At 34.9% G+C, this 26,257-nt stretch overlaps 3 protein-coding genes across 19 annotated transcripts; 2 read left to right on the top strand and 1 right to left on the bottom strand.

Annotated features, from left to right (window-relative positions):
* The first annotated feature begins 700 nt into the window (after positions 1 to 700).
* Positions 701 to 2,313, top strand: LOC112734713 (receptor-like protein kinase FERONIA). Its single transcript, XM_025784154.3, has one exon. The coding sequence runs from the start codon at positions 979 to 981 to the stop codon at positions 2,224 to 2,226; it is 1,248 nt and encodes a 415-aa protein (XP_025639939.1). The 5' UTR covers positions 701 to 978; the 3' UTR covers positions 2,227 to 2,313.
* Positions 2,314 to 12,139: 9,826 nt separating this feature from the next.
* LOC112734712 (pentatricopeptide repeat-containing protein At4g33170) lies at positions 12,140 to 16,023 on the bottom strand. 8 transcript variants are annotated; one of them, XM_025784148.3, is made up of 4 exons: positions 15,671 to 15,999; positions 15,364 to 15,405; positions 14,294 to 14,482; positions 12,140 to 13,936 (listed from the first exon to the last, which is right to left on the bottom strand). In XM_025784148.3, the coding sequence occupies exon 4, from the start codon at positions 13,918 to 13,920 to the stop codon at positions 12,178 to 12,180; it is 1,743 nt and encodes a 580-aa protein (XP_025639933.1). In that variant the 5' UTR covers positions 13,921 to 13,936; positions 14,294 to 14,482; positions 15,364 to 15,405; positions 15,671 to 15,999; the 3' UTR covers positions 12,140 to 12,177. The 8 variants fall into 8 exon arrangements, with proteins under 8 accessions (XP_025639933.1, XP_025639935.1, XP_025639937.1 ...); XM_025784150.3 differs by having other exon boundaries at positions 14,294 to 14,501; positions 15,671 to 15,992; XM_025784152.3 differs by having other exon boundaries at positions 14,294 to 14,445; positions 15,671 to 15,983.
* A 243-nt stretch (positions 16,024 to 16,266) lies between these two features.
* LOC112734710 (uncharacterized) lies at positions 16,267 to 25,590 on the top strand. Of its 10 annotated transcripts, none has more exons than XM_072228964.1 (7): positions 16,272 to 16,550; positions 17,405 to 17,500; positions 18,368 to 18,505; positions 18,664 to 19,006; positions 19,578 to 19,729; positions 20,478 to 23,081; positions 23,609 to 24,821. In XM_072228964.1, exon 6 carries the CDS (start codon positions 20,651 to 20,653, stop codon positions 22,967 to 22,969), a length of 2,319 nt encoding a protein of 772 aa, XP_072085065.1. In that variant the 5' UTR covers positions 16,272 to 16,550; positions 17,405 to 17,500; positions 18,368 to 18,505; positions 18,664 to 19,006; positions 19,578 to 19,729; positions 20,478 to 20,650; the 3' UTR covers positions 22,970 to 23,081; positions 23,609 to 24,821. The 10 variants fall into 10 exon arrangements, 6 of the variants coding, with proteins under 6 accessions (XP_025639926.1, XP_072085065.1, XP_025639925.1 ...); XM_025784140.2 differs by having other exon boundaries at positions 18,661 to 19,006; XM_072228962.1 differs by having other exon boundaries at positions 18,658 to 19,006.
* The last annotated feature ends 667 nt before the right edge of the window (positions 25,591 to 26,257 follow it).

The raw sequence follows: 26,257 nt of genomic DNA, 5'->3' as shown, positions 1-26,257 counted from the left end.
ATATATTTTATATTGACAACCATTTAACCATCGATTCGATTTTGGTAGCATGGTTGAATAATAACATATATAAATGATTAATGATGGGTGGATATATAAATAGCTGAATCACATCAGCGACGCACATTTTACTTTATATGATTATTGTTTAAAAATATTTCAATTATGATATTTACTGTGTGATGTATATGGAAATAATAACAATTAAGAAATTTGGATCTTAAAACGAAAAAGTTGATAAAATAGTAAAATAAAGAGTTAATTGTTATTAATTTTGTAATTTTTATGAAATGTATATCTCACTATCTTAATTTAAAAGTATTTAACTTTTTATTTTATTATTTTATTTTTTTTTTATTTTAAAAAATTTTGATTTATAATTAAGATATGAATATGTATTAAGTTAAAGAAAAAATTTAAAGAGTTAACTATAATATAAATCAATTAGGTCAATTTTTTTTATTTTTAATTTTAAAATTAAAAAAATTAAGATAATAAAAAGTTGTTTTTTTTTTATAACGGGCTTATTTTTCAATTAATTATTTTGAGTTAGTTTTCCTTCTAGTTGATTTTTCTAGGCGAACTCTAAGTTAAATATTTTGGTTAATTACAATTAATCACCTTCAATTATAGCCTTCTGGGTGATGTAACATTGGTGATGTTACAAAGTGAGCGTGTGTCATGCATGTATGAAAAGAAGGTTGCTTTATGAAAGCATTGGACGCACGATAGAAGCAAAGGAAAAGAAAAGAAAGAACACAGAAAGTATGTCTGTGTAGGGTGAAGAAATTAAAGAAAAAAGAAGAGGAAGAAAAGCATTCAAGTGGTGGTGTCAATGTCAACAATAGTACAGTAGTTATACACTAGCTAATTTATGGTCAATTATTTTGCATTGCTGCAATATAATGCAAGCAACTTTATGGCCAAACCTACTATCACTACTCCACCTCCGTATAGATCACAAGCACAAGCATAATCATGTGCCTATTCTTCCGCTGGTGGCAAAAGAGTTCAAGGGACAGTAACCCCGAAAACTCTACCACGTGCCGCCACTTTACCATCGCCGAGATAAGATCCGCCACCAACAACTTCGACCAAGCCCTAATCATAGGCCGCGGAGGCTTCGGCAATGTTTATAAAGGCAAGTTCCCCAAGCACCGCTCCCCCGTGGCCATCAAGCGCCTCAATCAGGGTTCCAATCAAGGACTCCGCGAGTTCCAAACGGAGATCAAGATGCTGTCCCACCTCCGCCATCCTCACCTCGTCTCCCTCATCGGCTACTGCCAGGACGCCGCCGAGATGATCCTCGTCTACGACTACATGGCGCGTGGGACCCTACGCGAGCACCTCTACGACTACGACACCAGCAACAACCAACAACCCCTCTCGTGGAACAAACGCTTGGAGATATGCCTTGCTGCGGCGCGTGGGCTTCACTTCCTGCACACAGAGAACGTGATCCACCGGGACGTGAAGAGCACGAACATACTGCTTGACGATGATTGGATCGCGAAAGTTGCGGATTTCGGTTTGTCGAAGGACGGGCCGAATGGTTCCCACGTGACAACGGACGTGAAGGGTAGTTTGGGGTATTTGGACCCGGAGTACTACATGAGTCAGTGGTTGAGTCAGAAGTCTGACGTGTACTCGTTCGGGGTTGTTTTGTTGGAGGTGTTGTGTGGGAGGCCAGTGATCAAGCGTAGGATCGAGAATAGGCAGGAGGAGTCCCTTGTGATTTGGGTAAAAAGCTGTTATCAAGATGGCAACGTTGATCTGACGGTGGATCCTGCCTTGAAGGGTACCATTGGGCAAAAGTGTTTGGACAAGTTTGTTGAGGTTGCCTTGAGTTGTTTGAACGATCATGGCAAGGAACGCCCTTTCATGAAGGATGTGGTGAAGGGCTTGGAGTGTGCCTTGAGCCTGCACCTCACTGGTGCCCATCCAAAAAGGGGCAAGAACAACAGCGATGACGTGGCAGTCAGCTTCACCGTCCTTGTGGGCCATGATTATGATGACAATTCTCGGGGACTAGTCATGACCGACTCTCAGTGTATTATTACTACTACCAGTAGTAATGCTGCAACTACCACTACCACTACCACTACCAGCACCACCACAAGCACCACCACTTCCAACGAGGAGGAGAAAGCTTTGGTGCAGCATGGGGTCTTCTCTCACCTTGGTAATCCAACACCTACATACTTATCTGTTTGCACTGATAAATGACTTATCTTTCTGTATTTATTTAGAATTTAACATCGTGTATGGTAATTATTATGTTATATTCTACGATAACGACTTTTTCACAGTCCACTATGATGCCTTCTCAATGGCCATTATTGTGTGGTGGCTACAATGTCTACCCTACTTGCACTAATTTATGAGTTACACGTGATTAAGAGGAACTTCTTTAATTCTTCTTTTGACATTGTTAGCACCGTAAGAGAGAGTCTAACAAAAAAGCTCTACGTGCAATTAATTAGAACAATTTTTTAAAAATTTCGATTTTGAAATTCTAAAAGTTAGGATTAGGTTTAGAAACACGCTCCTGTCAATATCAATTACTATGTTGATCAACTCCCGCCTCTCCCGCGTGTGCTACTCTCCCCTGCGGCCACCCCCTCCGACGCAGGTGCCACTTGCCCGTGTCCGCCCCATCCATTGCGCTTGCCAGTCGCCCTTGCGCCCTCCACCGCGTCTCTTGGCGGTGTTATCCTCTCTTCATCAGATTGTGTGCGACGCAAGTCTCCTGATCGCAGCGACGTAGCGCACTCCCTCCAAGTAGCGCCGCCCCACACACACGCGTAGCGCCCTTCCTCCATGAACGCAATCTTGCGCGTCCAGCCGCCGAGGGTCGCCGCTCGTCGTTGCTGTTGTCGCAGACCACCACATAGCCAGGTCGCTGCTCATCTTCTTTCTATTTTTTTAGATAATTTTTTTTACTAATTCTAGGGTTTCTTCTTCTAAGTTTTAAATTTATTATGTTTTGAATGTTCTTTAGTTTTTGAGTTTTAGATATTTTTTAATAATTTTAGATATTTTTTATTTAACTTTTAAATATTCTTTTTTAATGTATTTTGAATGTTTTGTTATGTTTTAACTATTTTTTTTATGTTTTGAATTTTTTTATTAAGAATTTTATAATGACTTTCTAAAATAATTTTAAAATTTTTAAAATATTTTTTAAAATAGTTTTAGAATTTTTATTTTAGATGTTTCATTTTCACTAAATTTTTTATGTTTCGTATGAAAGTTTAAATTCACGTTTTTTTTAAAAAAATAAAAAAAAAGTTGAATGTACTTCTTAGGGGATGTATATGGCCCGTCTGGACGTGAAGATCCAGTCCGTTCTCGAACACTTTAAGGGCTAATTTATTGGGATTTTATCGGGGCTAATTTATAAGGGTCTCAAAAATAAACTCAATCATTATTTCGGATTGGGTCCGAGCCATAGTTCGGATCACTCGAACTCGGTCCAGTAGGCCCGTCATCATACACAATTAATATTTTGTGTTATTAGTGATGGATGATGGCTATTCTTATATGGAATTTAAATATTATAAACCTTAATATTTTGTGTTATTAGTCATTATAAGATTATAAGTTAATGTTTTATGTTTAAAATGTATAAGACTTTAAACTAATACATAACATTATGTTTTTTGTATTTATTTAAATATTTGGTATTATTAGACAATATTAGTATTGATTATGGTTATGCTTTAATTTTAGAGAAAGGTTAGTTCTTGTTATATTTTTTTAAATGAATTTTACAATGTGAATTGTGAAATAATGGTTGGAGATTAGATGATTTTTATATGCTAAAGACCCGATTTTTACCCGATTTTTCCTCGACCCGAAGATGCGTAGGTTTCATTAGGTCTAAAATCGGATTAGAATCTAAAAATTACACCCCTAGTACTTCTAATAAAATTGATAATAAAGTAAAAATATTAAAATACAGTAAATATATGGTACTATGATTAGAATTAAAATAAGAAAAAAATTGTCAAAAAAATTAAAAAGAAATAGAGAGCCCAAACATATTAACAACTAAAATGAAGCAATATACCATGCCTATTTTGACAAGTAGTAATGGTAGGGAATCAATAATTTAAAGTTTTTTATTTAAATTAATATCTATAATTATATATATATATATATATATATATATATATAATATTTTAAAATTATGTATTTATTATATTTAATATTATATTTATTTTAAAAATAAATAATAAATATAAAATAAAATAATATTAGATTAATTTAAGATAGTTTTTATTCTCTTCCAAATATTTTTTTTGACAAAGTTAACCCATTCCCACCAAGAAACACTCACCTTCCTGTCCAAAAAAAGAAAAGTCACGCTTCTAGTCTTCAAACTCTTGTACCACAACCTCAAACTTCCTTTCGAGAAACACAACACACCGAAAAAAATCAAAGATACCAATCCTACAATATTTAGCACACTGCGTAACGCGTTTCAGACACGAACCAATATGACCATCTTCCCCTTCTCCACCCATTAAAACGCGATGAACTTCACATTCCGAATCCACCTTCAGTCGCACCTACGGCAAATAAGCCCATCACGTTCGAAACATAACCAATATAATATGTGCTTCCTCCACTTCCAATTGCCTACATCCATCAAAGTTGCCTGAGCATGTAGTCCATCTCCGGTCACGCATGAAGTCGTCGAAACCCATTCTACCAAATGACATTCATATCCTTCGGATAATCTATTACCCATAATATTCCCACCGTAATAAGAAAAACATTTATCGTGATTAATCTCTTAACAAACGTGACTTAAGAATGCTTACGTTAACTGCACTTGTCAGCTTTCTATTGAGCAGTCCGTGTTTAGGCACCTATAACCACGAAGAATGCGGCTTTCTAATATATTCCTAATCTAAAATATTTGTCATTTTAGTAGTTTGTGACATTTATAATTCAATATATCTTTTTATATATACAAATATATATTAAGATATATTGAATTGTTAGTATATTTTACTCCTAAAATAACTTATATTTTAAGATAGGAAAAATATAAAAAAATAGTTATCATATAATTTTTTTTCCTAATGGTCTTGCTGGATTAATTTTTTACCGGTTGTTGTAACTTGTAACGAGGGAACCACCTTGCACTAACTGTGTGTATCAAAGTCTCAAAGATGATTGAGATAAGATAAAAACTGATGTGTAGTCGACTTCATGTGAAGTTAATAGTTGAGAGTCGTTAGATAAAAATTTAGTTAAATTATCTAATAGCTCACAACTATCAATTTCACGTAAAATCGACTGCACCTGAGTTTCCACCTTAAAATAAAGAAATATCCCGTAAAGAAGCCCCAAAGTTGTAAGTGTGCATTGGTATCCTTTTGATTCTTGTACCTTAAAAAATGTTAATGAGTAGTTAGCTTTTCATGATAATTGGAAAAATATTGTACGAAAAGTATGTGTGGCCCTTTGTTGTTATGATAGCATCAATTGACAAAATGTTATATATATATATATATATATATATATATATATATATATATATATATATATATCAATCATATAAAATATATATATTAAAGTTAACAACTAATATAAAATATATATTAAAAATAAAGTAAATTATATATATCATCTTTCTCTTATTAAGTCATTATGCATCGCAATTGAGAAAAAGCATTCCACGCAAGACTAGTACAGTGGCTATGTTTGATTAATGATAAAATATCATAATAAAGTTAAAGATAGATGAAAGTAGGGTAGTGTCTGTATTAAAATTATTGAGTAGGGATAATGATAAGGTCATGAATAATTGAACATAGAGCTATCGTTATCTGGTGTATATCTTTTTTTTCTTGCATTGCCCTCAAATCGATAGAGATATATATGCAACAGAAAAAGCAAGTGTTACCCACCTGGCGTGGGGTTTAATTTGTGTGACAAAAGGATCAAATCAAAGAAATAATGAATTAACGAGGATAAATTAATTTAAAAGTTGGTCTTTAATGATGCGTCCGTATAATTAATAATTTTTTAAATATTTTTTTCGTATTCTTTTAAAGATAATTATAATTTTTTTTATCTAAACCGATTGATTTGAGGTATTTTCTGTTGCTAATATATTTTTTAAGTATTTTTTAAAAAAATAGGTAAAGAAAAGAAAAAAAAAAAACATCATTCTTAGACAAGTAAAGAAAGTGGCATCCGATGTCAAGTATATGGTGTTTTAAGCCATGAGAGTGGCGTGCAACGCCACATGAAGGGCGTACAACACCTTCCAAGTCAAACCAAATGGCGTGCAACGCCTTCCAAACCAAGAGAAAGTGGCATGCAACACCATCAAAGGCATGTAATGCCTTCGAGAGCCAATAAGCTGGCTTGTACTGCCACTTTTAAAGGGGGAAATGGATCCTCTCAGTTGTTAAAAAAAATTGAGAATGTAAAATGTAATTTTTTATTTTTTTATTATTTTATTATATTTATTTTTAGTCCCATTTATAAAATTATTGATAAAAGATCACACTTTACTCTTTCAATTGTTAAAAAAATTAGAGAGGATTCATTCCCCTTTAAAAACATGTAACGCCTTCAAAATCTGAGAAGCTTTGCAAGAATTGGCAACGCCTTGAAGCTCACAATAAATTGGAGTGCCATGCCACAATCCTAAGTGCAATGCCAATCAAGGTCCATTCTTTTAGAGATGCAAGTTAGCTTAAAGTTATGGAAGATTCTGTTAAGATAAAATTCAATTTGAATTAGTTTTAATTAGGATGTGAATTATTATTATTAATTATCTTATTCTTCTTAAAAGATAACATAAAGATTTATTTTGAATTTATATTTTAAATAAATTTAAGATATAAATAAATGAACATAGTTCACAAAAAAAATTTAAAATTCTAACTAAATCTTTTAATTTTAATATTATTTTCATCTTTTTCCATGAGTAACTAATTTCTCTTGTTAAAAGTTAGGAGTTTTTGTTTAATTTTTTTATGGATTATTAATTTAAGTTTTATTTTATTTTGAGGTTATGCATTAATCTATTTTCAAGATTGAATTTTCGTTCTTCATTCTTTAAAAGTTAGAAGTATTGAAAAATATTCTAATTCTGTTTTAAATTCTATTATTACTTTGGAAATTTAATATTGAAATTAAGTTTAAAAATTTTTTTCATGATTTTTTTATTTGACTAGAAATATCACTTTAAAGAGTGTGCAACATTTATTTCTTATAATTTTCAATTGTTTAGAACTAATTTTAAATACGTGATATAAAATTTGAACTAGAATTATATTTGAATCTTATTTAAAAATAAATCAGAATTGTGTTAAATCTCTTTCTTAATTGGTTGACCAAAAAATTGACAATTGATTAATTAAAAATAAATTAAATTGTTAAGGAATTGAAATTTAATTATTTATTATTTGTTGTGAAAAGATCTTTAAATGGATCAAAATAGATAAACATAAGATTTAATCTTTCTAAAAAATAAATATCCCCAAAAGTGTTGACATTTTCAATTACTACTGTTCATCACTGCCTTCATAATCATAAATCATTCAAGTATTCAAAGCTTCAAGTAAGACACGGTTCTGTCCTTCAATAATCTAGGTTCAATTGATTTAATTAACAATTCAATTCGATATTTACTTGCTCAATTTCTTAATTTTTATGAGAATAATATCTACTTATCGTGGTATTATTTGAATGATTTGATGTATTTGTTAGTATTCGTAAACACTAATTTTTTGTTCATTATTTAGACTACTTTATAAATATAATATTTTTTATTTTTTATTAATATTTTAATACTAAATTTAAAAAAATGCACAAAATAACTGTATAGCTAAGCTAACTGCGGCAAAGTTGAAAAAGCTGATAAATAAATTGGATAAATAACTTAAATAAATTAATTGAGTATAAAAATTATCAGTTGTCCTAAATGATAAAAGAAACATTTTTATCAACTCATTTTTATATAAATTGTGGGCCTGGTAGTGGTTTTAAAAAAAAAAAAAAAACTATGATAATTACCACAATTTAATTTATGCATTGATATTCTATGGTGCTTAAATTCTCCTGTTGATCATAAATCATGGCCCCAAGCTTAATTTTACACCAAAAAATATAAAACATAAGTGATTCTTATGATTTATCAAGTGAGAGACCAAAACCAAAAAAAATTTCATGATTTACGTACATCTACTACAAAATATCTACTACAAATATATAATGTTTTGATTTTAAATGAAAAGAAGGTACTCCTGCGGCCTGCGAATTTACTATCAATTCACTAAAAAGATACATCCTATTACAATCTAAGACTTACTTTATATTTATATTTTTAAATAGCTAAGCTCCATTGGAATTTAAAATAAATAAAAATAGGACATATGCGTAAATAATGTTGAATAAAAAAATTGGTTTATTAAATAATTTTTATTTGTTTATTTAGGTAAAAAAAAACCCCTAACTTATTATATATAATATAGTTTTTCTTCCTCAAATATTAGTAAATATGTATTTTATTTAAAATATTATTTATATCTAAATACATGAAAAGATTAAACTTTTTTTTCTCAAATTTTTAAAGGTTTTTGAATTATTTTATTTATACTTTAAAAAAATAAAAAAAATTTAGTATTTGTTTAAATTTAGAGTAGTTATTTTGTAAAAATTAGAGTTAATTATTTAAAATTTTGTGTTAAATATTAGAGATATTTTGTTAATTATTTAAATTAGTGGAATTTAAATTATTAGAGAAATTAGTATATTATAGAAAATATACATTGAACATCAGTCAGTGTAAATTAAATTATTAGAGAAATTAGTGTAAATTTATTGTGCTTTAGTTTTTGTATTTTTTAATTTTAATTATTTAGAGTTATCGATATTACTTATTTAATTATTTGTGATAAATTTTTGTAGCTTTTATTGTTAACTATTTAGAGTTATTGATATTAATTTTTTAAATATATTAAGCTTTTAAATATATAATATTTTGTAATAGATGTACATAAATCATGAGACTCCCTTTAATTTTAGTCTCTCACTTAGTAATCATGGGAATCACTCATGTTTTACGCTTTTTGGTATAAAACTAAGATTGGGGCCACTATTTATAATAGGATCCCGCTAGGGAGACAATGGACTATTTATACAATGTGTACAATGGGTTATTAAGTTAGAAAATGAACATCCTCCTTACTATCTAGAATAACCATCCGAGAACTAGCGATAATAAACATCTTCCCAAAAGCTTAAACTAATTTTGGGGTTCACCAAGGATCGAACTCTTGACCTTTCAGATCTAACACTCTAATACCATGCATGATACCACTCATTCCAAAAGCTTCAGCTGATGGATAAAAATAACACTAATGATTATATCTCTAATACTCCCTAAATCTCCATTGTACGCATTGTATAAATATTCCATTGGCTCCTCATACTTTCCCTTTATAATAAGAGAAAGTCTAGGGATAGCATATTTTGTGGTTTTTTGCCATTAATTAGCTATCAATGATGTTTTTAATAGTGTAAAATCATTCAATTTTCTTTTGATGGTTAAGTATTGGCCAAAATTTAACAAAAGTGCTGGCCCTAGCACTCATCTTTTTTAAAATTTTTATATAAAAAATGAGAAGACAAAAATATCGTCCTTTATCATTTAGGATAATATAATAGTTTTTATACTTAGTTAATTTATTTAAGTAATTTACCCTAAATAATGTCTCTCTCTGATGACAAATTGCAATCTGCAAGCATAATTCATCAGCACGCACTGATCTGCCTAACCTTGCCAAAGTGGAGGGCTTGTTTGCCACCTTATAGAGTTCTAGAGGTATGATCTCATGAACTTCTACTTCCTCTCTATTCATGATACTATGGATCATGATAGCCCGGTCTATTGTAACTTCAGACCGGTTGCTAGCAGGAATGATAGAGCGTTGGATGAACTCCAACCATCTTCTAACCACAGGCTTGAGGTCAAGCCTTCTCAGTTGAACCGGCTTGCCTTTGGAGTCTCTCTTTCATTGAGCTCCTTCCACACAGATGTCCATGAGGACTTGGTCCAACCTTTGATCAAAGTTGACACTTCTAGTGAAAAGGTGAGGATCTCCTTACATTATTGGCAAGTTGAATGCCAACCTCACATTTTCCAAACTGAAATCCAAATAATTCCCCCGAACCATTGTGAGCCAGTTCTTTGGGTTCGGATTCACACTTTGATCATGGTTCTTAGTGATCCATGCATTAGCATAGAACTCAGCTAATGAAGCTAATAAAGACTGAAAACAAGGTACAGATAGGCATGACCTTGCTTGTATATCTAAACCACAAGTCCACAACATATATATTAGGATTTTGAGAGTTAAAAAGCAAAATAACTCCAATCATGACGTTATATATTTAATTTTAGAAAGAAATGTATAACAACAAAAAGAAATCATCAAATGCACGGTGACCATGCTTTAATTATTTGTTCAAAGGTGAGGAATTCACAAACACAAACTTACCACTAAGTCACAATTTTAATATGAAATATGTTATGGGGATAATAATTTATTAGAAAAAATCTATGTAGGATTTATTTCACACCCTTGCTAGATATCAAATAAAATAAGAAAACATAGTTTTAATTAATATGAAACAATGAGGGTGAATGGTATACTAATAATTACACATTTCTTGTAATATATAAATACAATAGTATACTAATGTCGTTGTTGTTGACATGAGGTAGACTATATACCTTAACAATCAAGGAAGATCATTAAATACAAGAAGAGGATCCTAAAACATTATTAGAGTTGCTGCAAAACATCCTTCATTAATTCAGGGTTGGCCCTTTGAAACTGAATTAATTCTTCAAGGGTAATATAGCCATCACCATCTGCATCAATCTCATCCATTTGATAGCTAACTTCCTCCTGCGAAGTTAAGCCAAGCACTTTGAGAGCATCAGCTAACTCCGTCAACGATATCTTGCCGTCGCCATTCACGTCAAAGCGCTTGAAAACGCGCTCACATTCGGCTCTGTCTCTATCATGAGTTGACATAATATTTTCTTTTCAATTTCTTGATGATCATCAAATTAAAGGCACCTCTTGGATATGAAAAATGAGGATATTGTTGAATGAGTGAGTCAAGTTTAAGATTGAACCAATGGGGGGTCATTGACTCGGTCTTCTTTGCTTAATGAACGGATGGCCTTTACATGTTCATGCAAAGCCCAAATTCAATAAATTTTGATTGGTATGAGAATTTTACGTGACCGACCAACCACATTGATTTTCAAGTCTCAAACTTTTCTTTGCCTTTCTATAGCCAGCAGTGCCCGATATACATGCCTTGACTGACCTAATTAGCAAATATATACGTGTGACCAAGTTGAGTTGAATATTTGTCTCAAAAAATGGGAGTATTCTGTGGCTCAGCAACGTAACCTTTAATTTGGGATCGAGCGAGGCTAAAGCAGAACTGGGGCATTCTCTCTCTATTTCATTTGTGTATAAATGTATTCATGGTAGCCTAAGTTGAAGAGCGTTAATACTTACCTTGTTCAGCATTGCATCGCTTTATCTCTAGCAGAAAGAAGCTTCAGACAAATCTATTTTGTATCTATCATATGCTGATAAATACTCAAATTCGTCTCTGAATCATCATTCATTCTCTAAATTAGTCCCCAAATTTTTTTTTAATCAAATTCATACTTCAAAGATTTTAAATTAACCACATTAGTCTTTCTGTCATTTTTTTATGACGCCAAAATTTGTTAATGTGACACGTTAAGTGATACTACAACTAACACATAAAAGTCTTAATTGACTATTAGCATGATAAATTTATAAAATTAGATCAAATCAAAACCTAATTAAGAGGAGAACTTGAGATATTTCCTTAATTTGGGATTGATTTGATTTAATTTCATAAACTTATCATATTAACCACCAATTAGGATAATTAAATGTGTGTTGTGGTATTATTTAACTGTCACATCAATCAATTTTGACGTCATTCGCAAAGAAGGTGGCGGAAGAACTAAAATGACAAACTTAAAATTTTTAAAGGACAAATCTTATTAAAAAAATCTTTCAAAAACTAATTTAAAAAATAAGTAATCTTTTGGATATTAATTTGACCATTTATTCATCTTATGTGCTACCATATGTCTCTACAAGTACAATTACCATCAACAAATCTGTGGTATCTGTTAACATCCCTCACAATAATTTCCCTCTGTAAAATTCTGGTCATATACTTAAAAGCTTCATGACAATCCTTACAAATCCTCAAATTCTTCACAATTCTCAATGGCTTTCCTGGTGGTGCAGACCCACATAACACACCAAATGCCACTGCCAACTTCTCGCTGTGATGCCACAGAGCCTCCTTTCTCTTTTCTTCCTCCACATTGTGCAACAACTCATCCCAAATTGGAACATATCCCAATTTCTCAATCTCCCCCATGATCTCTTGTAACTTGCGATAAATTTCCGCGGATCTCTTATGCTTCCAGTCCCCTGCTGCAAAAACATGTACTTTTCCCTGAATTTCAATCCAGCTTCTCCCTCCTTGTTTCTTCACCCTCCGAACTCTCAACATTTTCCTCAATTCTGCAACATCATCCCACCTTCCTGCAGCTGACAACACATTGGCAACAATAACATAAGCCGAGTCATCAAGCGGTTCAAGTTCCAAAACCCTCCTGGCCATAGACCAAGCCTTATCGGCTTCACCATGAAAAGCACAAGCTGACAGCAAGGCTCGCCAAACTGCAGCATCTGGCTCATATGGCATTGTCAATGCTACCCTCTCTGCCTGTTCCAAGTGCCCAGCACGGGCCATTGCACCTACAAAGCAAGTATAATGCACCAGAGTTGGCTGCAAACCATAATCCACTTTCATCCTTGTCAACCACTGGTCAGCCTCAAGAAACATTCCAGCATTATAGAGTGCTGTCAACATTGCCAGAAAACTATACTCATCCGGCACCAGTCCTTGGCATTCCATTGAATCAAACAGTTCGGAAGTAGATTTATGATCTCCTTGCTGGGCATAACCGGCCATCATAGCATTCCAACCCACTAAATTCATCCAAGCCAAATTATCCTCAAAAACCTGCCTTGCATTCTCAACAACGCCGGCTTTACCATAACCATCAACCAGAGCACTGCCTACCACCACATTTGAATCAAACCCAGCAACAACCGCATGCCCGTGTATCATTCTACACTGCTCCAATGCTGCCAGCTCAGCAGCAGCACGCAGACCCCCCGAAACGCTATGCTCTGTGGATGCAAAACCACGATGCCTCATGTCAGCCAAAACCAAAAGCGCATCCACAGAGCGGGAATTCTGAGCTAGACCCACGATCATAGCGGAATAACAAACACTATCTCTATCAGGTATTTCATCGAATACCTTGTGTGCGTGGTCTGGCATACGGCACTTGAAGTAAAAACTGAGTAGCGCAGAACCGGCAAAAGGATCACTGGAAAGGGCGAGCTTGAGGGAGAGGGAGTGGAGGGAAAGGGCAAAGGGGAGGGCAAAGAGTGCAGCTGAGGTGCGGAAGAGGGAGGCAAGGGTGCGATTGTTGGGGAGTGTTGGGTGGCGAAGCATGGAAACGAAGTAACGGAGGGCGAGGAGGGTATTGGAGTGGGCGGAGACAAGTGCGGTCCATGACACAACGTTGGGACTCCGGATTTGGCTGAACACGCGGACAGAGTAGGACGCCAAACTCTCCAATTTCGAGTAAAGCGTTACCAGATTGTTGAATGTCGCATTGTCCGTTGCAACTGATTTTATAGCCCGTGCGTGAATTGCACGCGGATCAGTCTTAGTGGGAGATGGAGACGGTGGCAGCGGCCGCGGTGGCGCGCTGAGGTCATCATGTTGCGCCATGATTCTCTCTCTCTCTCTACATAAAAGAAGCAAACTTTATTATTACCAAGGTTCTGAAAACCGAACCGGTCATCGAACCGTTCTAGCTACTGGTTTACTGGTTTATAAGTTCAACCGTAGTTGAACCGAAAAAACCGTTTTATAAAAAATAATAATTAAAATATAAATAAACACACAAAAATATAATTATAGACTAATAATCTTTAAAATATTATCCAAATTAAAATTATTACAATCAACCACAATATTATAATCTCATCCAAATACAAACACAAAAGTCAAATAACAAAAAAAATAAATAATCAATCACAAACCATTCAATTATTCACCATATTCATATTACATGTCAATTTGCTGCATAGAGAATACTAACATTTTGAGTGTTGTTCACTCAGCAATAGAGAGTATGTAAAGGTAGGATGGGGTGAATTAGAGAGATGGTGTATTGAGGCCACTGATGAAGTGAGCACCAATCAACCATTTGAGATCATTCCTTCTATTCCATATTTATATCATAACCTGAATCTGTCATGCACAGTATGTTGGCTCAGCTTGGGAGGAACTGAAACATATTGAGCAAGCTGTAGGATTCCTAGTAAAAATCAGTTTTACAGAATCTTGAATTCATATTCAAACAATCAAACGAAAAGAAAGTCAATATTGCTCATCTTCCATTCAATTCTTAATCTCAGGTATTGCATTAGAAACCCAAAAAAACATTTAATGAAGTAACAAAGGAGCTCTGCCCAATGAGTGTCCTCTTTTCAATTTATAGCTACCTGTAGATTGATATACCTCAATTCCATTCTCTTTCTAATAACAAGAACAATTAATTAAGATCAACATCATGAACAATTTATATACTTAACAATTTATAAAATTAACAAATTATCAAAAGGTCAAGAACAACATAACAACTTAACAATCTAAAATTTAAAAGTTAAGAACAGCACTAAAACATTAATTTATCAAATTAACAAGTTAATAAGATCAATTAGAATTGAAAATCAAAATAACAAGAACAACTAAAGCTTTAAAATACAGCAAACCAACAAGAAAACAAAAACTTGAACAACATACTAATCATTAAAAACAACAATTAAATAAAATAATAACTGAATAATTAATACAAAAAAGAACAAGTAAAGGAAAATAAATTACTTTAGGCTGGAGCATGTTCTGAAATTCGAACAGAAACAGAACGGTGGTACATGACAGCAACCAGCAACCAGCAATTACAAAACAACAATTACACTAACATTGGTACACTATGAAACAGAGCCAGTAACCAGAGCAATTACAAAAAATCACAAAATATTAAAATGAAATTTTGAACAAAATTTTCAGAAATTAAAAGGAAGAAGAACCAAGTATTCAGAAATTAAACAGAACCAGTAACCAGAGCAAAATTAAAAAGAAGAGCCAGTAACCAGAGCCACTAACCTTCCAAGCAAACATGAGAAGACGGAAATTCCAGGGAATAATCTGACCAGCAACACCGATCGGTTCATACAATGTTTGCACATGATATTGCCCATCAGCAATGTTTTCAATGTTTGCAATGTTTCCAATATCAATATTACAGGCTTACAGCAACCCATTAATCTCATAGATAATTTGCATAGTGATACACAATAAAAAAAAATTAATAGTAGCAAGGTTGAAATCAAGGATATCAGAAACAAATCACAGATTAACTGATTAACCAACAAACTAAAACCACAATTACAGTTACAAAAATAAAAAATACCTTCGAGGGAAGGGCTGCGCGATGGAACAGAGCAGACGCCGCTGAAGGGACAGGAGCGCGGTGGAACAGAGCTGGCACGGCGGGACAGTGGCTGCGCGATGGAGGCTTCGACGATCGAACGGTGGCTGCGCGATGGAGGGAAGGAAGTTTGCGACGTTTGCTGCGCGAAGGAAGGGAAGTGAGGGAGCAGGCGGTGGCTGTTCAAAGTTGGAAGTTGCGACGGCGACGGTAGCAGGCGATAGTTGGACGGAAGTGAGGGAGTGAGGGAAGAGCAGGAGTTCGATGAGAGAAGCTCTGGACAGTGGCTAAGTGTGAGAGAGGCAAAGAACGCGTTTTGGTTAGAGATGAAGTTAGGGTTCGGGGCTCCTCCACACAAAAACGACAGCGTTTCAGCAAAATTCAAAAAACCGGCCGGGTCACGGTTCGGTTCGATCGACCGGTCCCCGGTCGGTTCAACGGTTCAGCGACGATTTTTAAAATTTGCGGTTTTAGCATCTGATCGATTCGTTTTTTGTGTCGGTTCACGGTTCAACCGGTTCGACCGTTTTGTGATTTTGAAAAAAAAAAAAACCAAATTCTGAAACACCCCCTTCCCCGAATCAAGATCCCAAGAATCATTTGTGCACCCCCATTCGCCCCTTCTGAAGCAACGCGAAGAGAACCCTAGCCCTAGGATCCTTGCCGCCGCCGTCTCCAGGTTCTCGGCGCCTCCACTTCTTCCCCTTCCCCCTGTCCGGAACCCAGGTAGCACGGCTCGTCATCCCCATCTTCCCTGGCTTCTCTATTCGTGGCTTGGAGCAGCTCGCCGTTGGGTCACCGCTTGCCGTCGCCTCGCCTATCGTTGTCGTCTCGCCGGTTGCGATCCGTGTCTCCGTCGAAGGTTAGTGATGGATCTGTTTAATTTTGCTTCTGGTTACTGATGGCTCTGTTAGTCTGTTTAATTTTGCTTCGCATCCGCCCCTTCCTTTTAATTTTGCCATGGTTAGTGGTTACTGATGAGTGATGGCTCTGTTTAATTTTGCTTCTGGTTACTGATGGGTTTGTTTAATTTTGCTTCGCATTCGCTTCTTCCTTTTAATTTGCTCTGTTTACTGATAAGTGATGGCTCTGTTTAATTTCTGAATGCTTTGTTCTTCTTGTTCTTTTTAATTTCTGGAATTTTTGTTCAAATTTGTGTGTAATGTTTTGTAATGTTTGATAATGTTGCTGTTTTGTAATTGCTGGTTGCTGGGTGCAGGTTTAGTGTCATCACTATTTTGGAGTGTTTATGTACTAATGTTTGTTGCTATTTTGTCATTGCTGGTTGCTGGTTGGAGGTTTAGTGTGATTATTGGTTAATGTTTTGTAATGTTTGTTGCTGAATGCTGATTGTTGAGTTCAGATATGGTCTTGTTGCTGAATGCTGTTTGTGCTGAATGCTAAATGTTTGTTGCTGAATGCTGCTGCTGTTTTTAATTTCGTGAATGATTTATTAATTTCATTGTTCTTAACTGCTGTTCTTGTTAAAAAATTTGCAAATGATCTTTTGATTGATTATATGCCTCATGTTTTTAATTTCACTCTGCTTCTAGGCTTTGAAATCAGTTTATGATAACTGATGCAATTATTTAGTTGAATAACTGATGTAATTATTGAGTTCAAGAGATTGAGTTTTTCTGTTCTCATTATTAGTAAGACATGGATAGTTTAGAATTTTCTATTTCTTTCCCTTACTTCTAAAGTTCATTGTTTCAGAAGGTTTAGTGTTGGCTTCAACTTTCAAATGGGAATTGGGAGCTGGTGAAGATAATAACATCTTCTGGAACTGTTGTTTTACTGCCTGATGGAAAAGTAAGATTTGATCTAGAATTACCATAGTACACAGTGATGTTTGTTCCATCTAGCTGGACTCAGTGAGACAACTGGAAAGTGTTCTTTTAATTTAACCTTGTTAATCATATCTTGTACAATTTTGGTTGCCATAAATCCCTTCAAGAAAGTTCTTCTGTATGGTAATGATTATATTGAAGCCTACAAGCGTAAGAATTAAAAGGGCCTGTTTTGTTTTACTTTTTGACTTAGCTACATTAAGGCTATATTCTCTATTTTTAACTTGTGCACTGCAATTCAATCCAACTATTTTTAAAGGAAGTATAATTATGTTAAATGTCAACATATTTGCTGTAAATTTGAGTATTTTGATGATTAATTACATTTAGTTGGTGATATTTTATATAGGTTTTAAATTTGAAAGATACTTTATGATGTTTATTTATAATTTATTTATTATTTTATTAAGGAACAGTTTTTTCGGTTGAACCACGGTTAGACCGGTTAGACCAATAAACCAGTGAACCAGTGACTAGAGCGGTTCAATGACCGGTCCGGTTTTCAAAACCTCGGTATTTGTTTTTGCCAAAAACTTGGAAATTGTTATTGAGTATTTTTTCAATCTATTTTATTTTGTTGTTGGAAACTTTTTGTTGAGGTCTTGTTGGAAATTTGTAAATTGTTATCGAGTATTTGTTCAATATATTTGATTCATTGCTGGTTATCGATTCATTGTTGTGACTTGGTTAATTTGGTTAAATTATACTCAGCATTGTTAATCATTGCTGTTTATTGATTTATTGCTGACTTGGTAATTTGGTATTGTTGCTGCCTTGCTGGTAATTTGGTATTGTTGCTGTCTTGCTGGTTATTGATTCATTTATGCAGTTTGATGCAGTTTGACTGGTGATGAAGACAAACATATCAAGATTATTACTCGGAAAAATGGAGCAGTGTTGATAATTGTCTTGGACATAAAGTGCAGTCCTGTGGAACCTATTTTTGTATCTGCAGCAGATCTGGAGGGTATTTATCAAATTTTATATCATTTTTTGGTTGACATATTGATTTTTTTGTTTGGTCATTTGATATTCTATTTTAACAGTATTTTACTCCAATTTAGTATGATTTATTACTTTTGTTTCCAATTCTATATATATGGGGAATTGGTTTGTTAGCAGCAGGACAAAGTAGCACAATTACAAGAACATATGCAGGACAATTCATAACTGAAGGGTTTTTGAAGCTAAATATAAAGAAATGGTTAAGGTCATTGATTACACACAGCAAGAGTAAGCCCTAGCTACTTCCCAACCCAAAAATCCAGCTTCTTGGACGGCACCGCCGCCGCCGCCGTTCGTCTGTGTTGGCGTCTCAGCGGCCTCTTCCTTCTCCTTCTCCACGGCGTCTCCCCTTTCTAGCTCGGCACGTCTTCCATTCACAGGTGAAATCGCTGCTCGAGGCCTTCAGCTGGTGCGCCGTGGTGTCGCTGTCGTCCCGCTGTCGTCTTCCTGCTGTCAGTGGAAGGTTAGTGAAACTGTGATTTACTGATTTGAGGTTATTGGAAAGTTGAGTCTGTTACTCTGTTTCAAGGATTTGAGGTTGAATTTGTGATTTGTGATTTGTGATTTTTGGGTCTTTTGTAATGCTGTTGATTTGAGTTTGGAATTTGTGATTATTGACTAGTGACTTGTTAAGCTACTGTTTTGTTATGGCACTGAGTGTTTTGAATTTGGAATTTGTGATAAGTGATTTGTGATTAGTGATTAGTGATTTTATTATGCTGCTGTTTTGAATTAATTTAGGGGTGATTATTTGTTATGCTGCTGTTTTGATGGCTTTGTTTTGTAATTGTTAGTTGCTGATGGCTTTGAAATTTTTGTTCAAATTTACTTACGGCTCTGTTTTGTAATTACTAGTTGCTGATGACTATGAAATATGAGGGGTTGTAACTTTAGTTAAATCAACACTAATTTAATGGCCACTTTAATTTCTTAAGAAAATCCTTCTCTCATTCACTTTTTAGATTTTGTTCTATGTCTAAATCTGGAGAATTTGTAAATTTTTGTGCCTTGCAAATGAATGAATGATGATGCAGGTAACATGAAAGACAAATTTTGCCGGATGTAGGTGAAGATATAGATGAGATGTATGATGAATTGTTTAAAAATTATGGAAAAGTGGTATTTAAGAGGAAAGATTAAAAGCCTGCTACTGCAGAGGTTGATGATGATGCCGAAAGCCTATCGTGTAAGCCTCAAAAGCAGTATATTAAACTTGCAACTTCGTTTTTATATGCAATCTATCACTTTTAGTGTCGTGTGTCTTATATCAGGTTTCTTCTTGTATTTTGATAAAGATCATATGGAAATAAAATCAAATGCTGGTTGTTGCTGAATGAGTAGGTAGCTACCTGCCAATGCCATATATAAATAAACTGATGAACGATGATGATGGTAGTGGAAGGAGAGTCAAAGTGTATAGGTAGTTGGTGATATGTTATGCTTTCTTATTCAATGACTACTTGTTATGTTGATACTTCAACTTGGAAACAACACTAGATCTTGTTTATGGCTTGCTCAACAAGAAGAATATGTTGCTAAGAGAGCTCTCTTACAACAGATGAACGCAACGTTGTCTAAGATTAAACCGAAAAGGTCATCTTGCAAGGTTCAGGTTCATGTTCAGTTAGCATAATACCACAGAATGATCAACATTTTCTAACTGAACTAGCTCAACATTCTTTTGAAATTGATAATCCTTTGTCTCCTTACATTTCTAGATTAGAATCTGAGGTGTTAAATGATCCTGTTAACCCTCAAAGTCAAAATTTAATATTTAGATATTTCTTTTTACTATTTAACCTTTGAGTTTGTATTTGGATAAGATCATATGAATTTGGTTGATGATTTTTTGTGTAGTGTTTTAAATTTGGAAGATATTTTAGGATGTTTATTTATAATTTATTTATTATTTTATTCTAAAACGGTTTTTTCAGTTGAATCACTGGTTGGACCGGTTGGACCAGTGAACCAATGAACCAGTGACTAAAACGGTTTGATGACCAGTCCGGTTTTCAGAACCTTGGTTTTTAGGTCTCACCTGTTGTCCTCTTCCCCCAACGCCACAAGATAGCGCCACCGCTGCCACCATCATCACCACAATCCTTCTATGCTGTTGTGGAAACGAGTCCATTTCCACAATGCTTCCGGACTGCTCACAAGGTTCCTCCCTCGCCGATCGCAGCACCACTGTTCCGCTGACGCAGACGCCGTTGTCGTCACGCGAGATCTCCCTAATCGTAACTGGCGACTCCCCCTCCGTTTCTGCGTATGGGTCGCACTCAAGTTCGAGAGCCTCGTGGACCAGCATTCCCGTAACGAGGTAAGTTGCACTCTCGCCACTAAGGAGTGGTGCTCCCTTTACTGGGACGCGCTCCAGCTTCTGAAGAAATCTGGGATTTTCGTAAGTTCTGAATCTGTTAGAGCCCTCATAAGGACCTATTCCTATATGGATCTTGCTGAAGAAGCCATTCAGTGTTTTGATAGAATGTCTGAGTTCAATTGTGAGCCTGATGCTCACGCCTATAACACTATCTTGAAGGTTGTGCTCAAGAAAGACTTGTTTGTGTTGGCTTTTTCGCTCTATAATGTTATGCTTAGGTCTAATTCTTTGCCAGATGATCACACTTACACTCTCTTGATTGGTGGATTCTGTAAGATTGGAAACTTCAATGCTGCCCTGGAGATGCTCGATGATATGAGCAAGAGGGGTGTGCTGCCTGATGTTAAGACGTATACGGCTATTATTTATGGCCTCTGTCAGTGGAAGAAGGTTGATGAGGCGTTTAGGTTGTTTAACACTATGAAAGAAAATGGGTGCTTGCCTACTTTGCGCTGTTATAATGTCTTGATTGATGGGTTTTGTATGAACGGGAGGACAGATGAAGCGCTTTCTTTGCTGTCTTTGTTGAGGAAAGATGGTTTTGCTCTTAATCTGCAGAGTTACCGTTCTCTGATAAATAGCTTCATTCACGCCAAGAGATATAGTGAGGCATATGTATGGTACACCAAGATGTTTAAGAGGGGAATTGTGCCGGATGTTACTTTATATGCTATCATGATACGTGGTTTGTCCGAAGAGGGTAGGGTTGGTGAAGCTGCAAAGATGTTAGATGAGATGATTGGGATGGGTTTAGTACCAGACGCCTATTGTTACAATGCATTAATCAAAGGTTTTTGTGACATAGGTCGTTTGGACCAAGCTAGATCTCTTCAGCTTGAGGTTTCCAAGGACGAACAGTTTCATAATGCTTACACCTACACCATTCTCATCTGTGGCATGTGTAGGAATGGAATGGTTGGAGAGGCACGGGAGATATTTAATCAGATGGAAAAACTTGGATGTCTCCCTTCAGTTGTGACCTTCAGTGCTCTGATGCATGGCCTTTGCAAGGCTCACAGAATTGAGGAAGCACACCTTTTACTGCACGAGATGGAGATTGGGAGAAGCCCATCTTTGTTTTTCCGGCTTTCTCAGGGTTCTGACAGGGTTTTTGATAGTGTTAGTCTCCAGAAAAAGGTGGAGCAAATGTGTGAGGCTGGTGAAGTTTTGAATGCTTACAAGCTTCTCAAACAACTTGCTGGGAGTGGGGTTGTGCCTAACATTATCACATACAACATTTTAATCAATGGTTTTTGCAAAACTGGTAATATCAATGCTGCTATCAAGCTTTTCAAGGAGCTGCAACTAAAGGGGATCTCACCTGATTCTATTACTTATGGGACACTTGTTGATGGACTTTATAGGGCTAACAGAGAGGATGATGCCTTTAAGATCCGTGAACATATGTTGAAGCATGGTTGTCAACCTGGATTATCAAATTCTAATGCCCATATGAGCTGGTTAAACAAAAAGGGGAAGGTCTCGATGGCCTTCAATCTTTACTTTGAATATCTGAAAAGCCTTCCGAGGTGGGATAATGATTCAATCAACGTGTTGGAGAACCATTTTATCAGAGGAAATGTGAAAGAAGTAATTCGAGGCTTACTGGAAATGGACTTCAAGTGTAGAGATTTTAATTTAGCTCCATATACAATTCTAATTACTGGGTTCTGTATGGCAAAAAAGGTAGATGAAGCATTAGCTATATTTTCTGTTCTTGGTGAGTTCAATATTAATATCAATCCTACAAGTTGTGTACATTTGATTGATATTCTCTGTGAGGAAGGGAAGCTGGATGATGCAGTAAACATATTCCTCTACACCCTAGAAAAAGGTTTCATGTTGAGGCCAAGAATTTGTACCAAGCTCCTCAAATGTCTCCTTCTTTCGATAGATAAAAAGGACTATGCTATTGATCTTGTTGACAGGATGCAGTCCAATGGATACTGTTTGAATTCACATCAGTATGACAAAGCAATGTACGTTATTCAACGGTTAAGGAGAAGGAGGAGCAATAAAATGCAGAATTTTGAAATGATTGAATAACTCCGACTATTCAAGATGGATATCATTCTTTATTTCGCTCCTCATTGATATCCTGTTAAGGGAGAATGGTTATGAATCGGGTTGCTTGCTACACTTTCAGGATGAACCAAAGGTACGGTTTATTACTTATGTATATGCTGAAAGTTGTCTTATCTTTCCAGAGTTATGGTGGAATAATTTTAGGGATCATTTGTCTCTTCACCCTAAGAGATTCAGACTAGGGAATGAGTCACCTGGAACTAATAAATCCATATACGCACTTCATACTACTAATTTTTCTTCATTTCTAAAAGAATTCAAAGAGTGAGAGGGAGTGAGTGGGGTAGTAGTTCGTTTAACCTTCAGCTTTGAGGAAGCTTAGCATGTGCTAAGAAATGTGGACTCCCAGTGAAATGCCCAAATGGTTTCTTGTTTTTTCTCTTTTTAGAGTACTTTCACCTTTCTTCCTTTTGTTGGCATCAGATAACTCTCTATTCCCTTGTATTTTTTGAATTTAAGTTGGTCTGTTTTAGGCTTTCTATTAGCAAATTTTATTTTTAATTTTCTAATTCCATGGTTTAATTCAATTCTTATTTCTTCTAGTTAGCTTTTAGCTGAGTTTTGAAGCATTTTAAGCGTTTCTTTTACTGTGTTTTGCAGGTACAAGGGATAGGAATGCTTAGCTGCAATATCTGGCTTGAGCATTAGGCCCGAGCCTAGCTATGTTGCGAGTGTGCTCGAGCATGGTAAAATTTTGACAATGTGCTCGAGTACAGCATAAACACACTCTAGAACAACAATGCATAAACAGAAAAATCTGTTCTCAAGCTTAATGATTAGTAAAATGCCCCTTAGTAGGTATAAAGTCAACATTGGTGCATGCCTAACCTAACCTAACCTAACCTAACTTCTTCCCAGAAGACTAAGGAAGCTGAGGAAAAGTGTTTGAGAGAAGACTGAATGTTTTGGAGGTTCATTTGAGGCACTTGAGACTTTCTCAGGCTCGTCTTTGTATCTCATATGGAGGATTCCACCTGTACTTCATTTTCTTCACTTTTCTTAATATCTTTGTGGTTCACTTTCCCATAACCTGATGTGATGTTTAAGAGTGTGTACCATAAACTAATAGGATTTCCTTCAAATTTAGAATACCTGAGAGTGAAAATTGGATTGTATGAACATGCTAGTGATTGAGAGTTACTACAAGTGACTACTCATCACCGCTTGCCCTGCTTTGTTCAATGTCTTTTCAGTCATTTAATTGTTTCTCCTCTTTCCTACTTTAAGTTTTGCTCAGGAGACTCTAGATGTTCCAGATTGCTAGGTTTTGGAATTTGGGTACAAAAGATGCTATGCTCTTTTGCCTATTCTTACCAAAGAATTTGCTTCTAGTTATATGTTTATAGGCAAAGTATTTGATGGAACTCTCCAAGAGAGCTCCATTAGATGGAGTTGCCCAATTATTTACAAAAAGGTCCCAACTCACTATGATATATTTACACCCCAAGCGACAACCAGCGGCGAGATCTTAAATAGCAGAACAAACTTGAAAATTGATCTGAGACAACTTCTTGGGACAAAACCCTGTTATCCAGGATGTTGCATTCGCTTCCCTCTCTTGGCGTGTATAGTTAAGCCGAAATTGAATGTTAATCTCCCAATTTGCTTATATAGTCAATCTCTACAATCTCTAATATACTCCATTAATAGTGTGTTATGTAGTTTGTGAGTTTTATCATTGTGTATGTGTTGTAATCACTGCTACCACTTGCACTGTTATTGACTATGTAATCATATCTAGCTTTGTTAAAGTGTATAAGAACAAAAGGATCAACTTGCTATACCAGTGAATCTCTCTCGAATTGCTTTCTAATTTGCCCTTGTAATTTACTTGAACTTCTGATTTGAAAATGTACTGATTCTTCAAGCTAAACTTTTATTACAGTATTCCTGAAATTTTCCGGTTGTTTTCTTTTTAAAAATATTTTTTTAAGAAAAAAAAAAGAATGAAATCCACCATTGAGTATATGCCCTCATGCCCAGATTTGCTTCTGTCTCATCTATGTTTTTTCACATCAAAATTGCCATTTTCTATTGGAAATCTGGACCTGTATGTGAGGTTGCATTGTCATAGTTACTTCCTAGTACAAGTACTTAATTGGAATAATCTGATAATAATGCGCTTGTTTGTGCTAGAATTTGTCTCAACTGTCAATTTCAGGTTCTGATGATATGTCCCTTAGTTGATATCAGGTTTTTCACTTTGTGGATTGTATATGGATAAAACTAGAAGTGGTGAGGATCTCAGCCATGAAGAAGATAAGGTTTTATTCTGGGATGATGTATCTTTTTTCAGTGGGGGCTGAAGACTCTCATGATGCAGGGAGTTTGCAGATGTTTGGAGTTAGACTTTGAGTTTGCTTTAGGAATATTACTCGTCTTTTATAGATTATGGTATAAAATATTTATAAAATCAAACTACTTTTATAAAAAGATTACAGGAACAAAAGTCCTCGTTAACTAAGAAAAATAGGATTTCTGTAAACAAAAGTCCTCATTAACTAAGAAAAATAGGATTTCTGTAAATCAAAAAATCAAATAATATGTTTTTTAGATATTTTTTTCATCGAAGAAATCTGAAATCGCTGTTGAAATCACTGCTACCACCGATGCCACCAATGCTGAAATCGTTGTGGCCGTTGCTCCTGTTCTCCAAAATCACTGTTGAAAAAGGGAAAAAGAGGAGATCTAAAATCGTTGTCGCGGCCGTTGCACTTTTTCTCTCTCTCTATTTGCTATGTCAATGGCAACAACAACACTCAATTTTACCGGTGTCGTCCCTTTTCCTCCTCTCTTCTTCTTTCTCCTTCTCCTTCTCTCATTCACTTTCTCTTCTTCTTTCTTTTTTTCTTTTCTTCTGAATGTGTGTGAGCTAGTGAGAAAAAGAACATCAGAATCAAAAAAAGAAAGAATGAGTAGTCTGAGAGAATAGAGATGGTGATACACAGGATTAGTGAGGTGAGGATAAAATAGTCAAAAGAATGATTTTAAAAATAATTTTAATGTTAAAAATCATTTTGAATTAAAAATGTCAAGAATGATTTTGATTTTGATCCCAAATTTTAGAGATTAAAACAATATTTATTTCTTATAATATATTTTTTTATATAAATAATATTATCTGATTTTTTAATTATATGTAATTATAACTTTAATGTATTCTTATAATTTTATGAATTTATTTGAATTATATTATTTTATTTTTTGTAGAACATAAAAGTAGAAAGAACTAGAGAATAAGAAAAAGAA

Source organism: Arachis hypogaea, chromosome 3 (assembly GCF_003086295.3).
Source record: "Arachis hypogaea cultivar Tifrunner chromosome 3, arahy.Tifrunner.gnm2.J5K5, whole genome shotgun sequence".
In the NCBI taxonomy this organism is placed as follows: domain Eukaryota; kingdom Viridiplantae; phylum Streptophyta; class Magnoliopsida; order Fabales; family Fabaceae; genus Arachis; species Arachis hypogaea.
The sequence above is the reverse complement of the archived record's forward strand: the minus strand, read 5'-3'. Positions and strand labels throughout refer to the sequence as shown.

What these genes read in the sequence shown, in the direction of transcription:
- LOC112734712 (XM_025784144.3), bottom strand. Translation starts at nt 15,530, where the DNA reads ATGAGATTAATGGGTTGCTGTAAGCCTGTAATATTGATATTGGAAACA. An exon ending in TTCTCATGTTTGCTTGGAAG is followed by an intron (nt 13,937 to 15,363) that starts GTTAGTGGCTCT and finishes TCTTTTATGTAG; the next exon opens with AGAGAGAGAGAGAATCATGG.
- LOC112734713 (XM_025784154.3), top strand. Translation starts at nt 979, where the DNA reads ATGTGCCTATTCTTCCGCTGGTGGCAAAAGAGTTCAAGGGACAGTAAC.
- LOC112734710 (XM_025784141.2), top strand. Translation starts at nt 20,651, where the DNA reads ATGCTGTTGTGGAAACGAGTCCATTTCCACAATGCTTCCGGACTGCTC.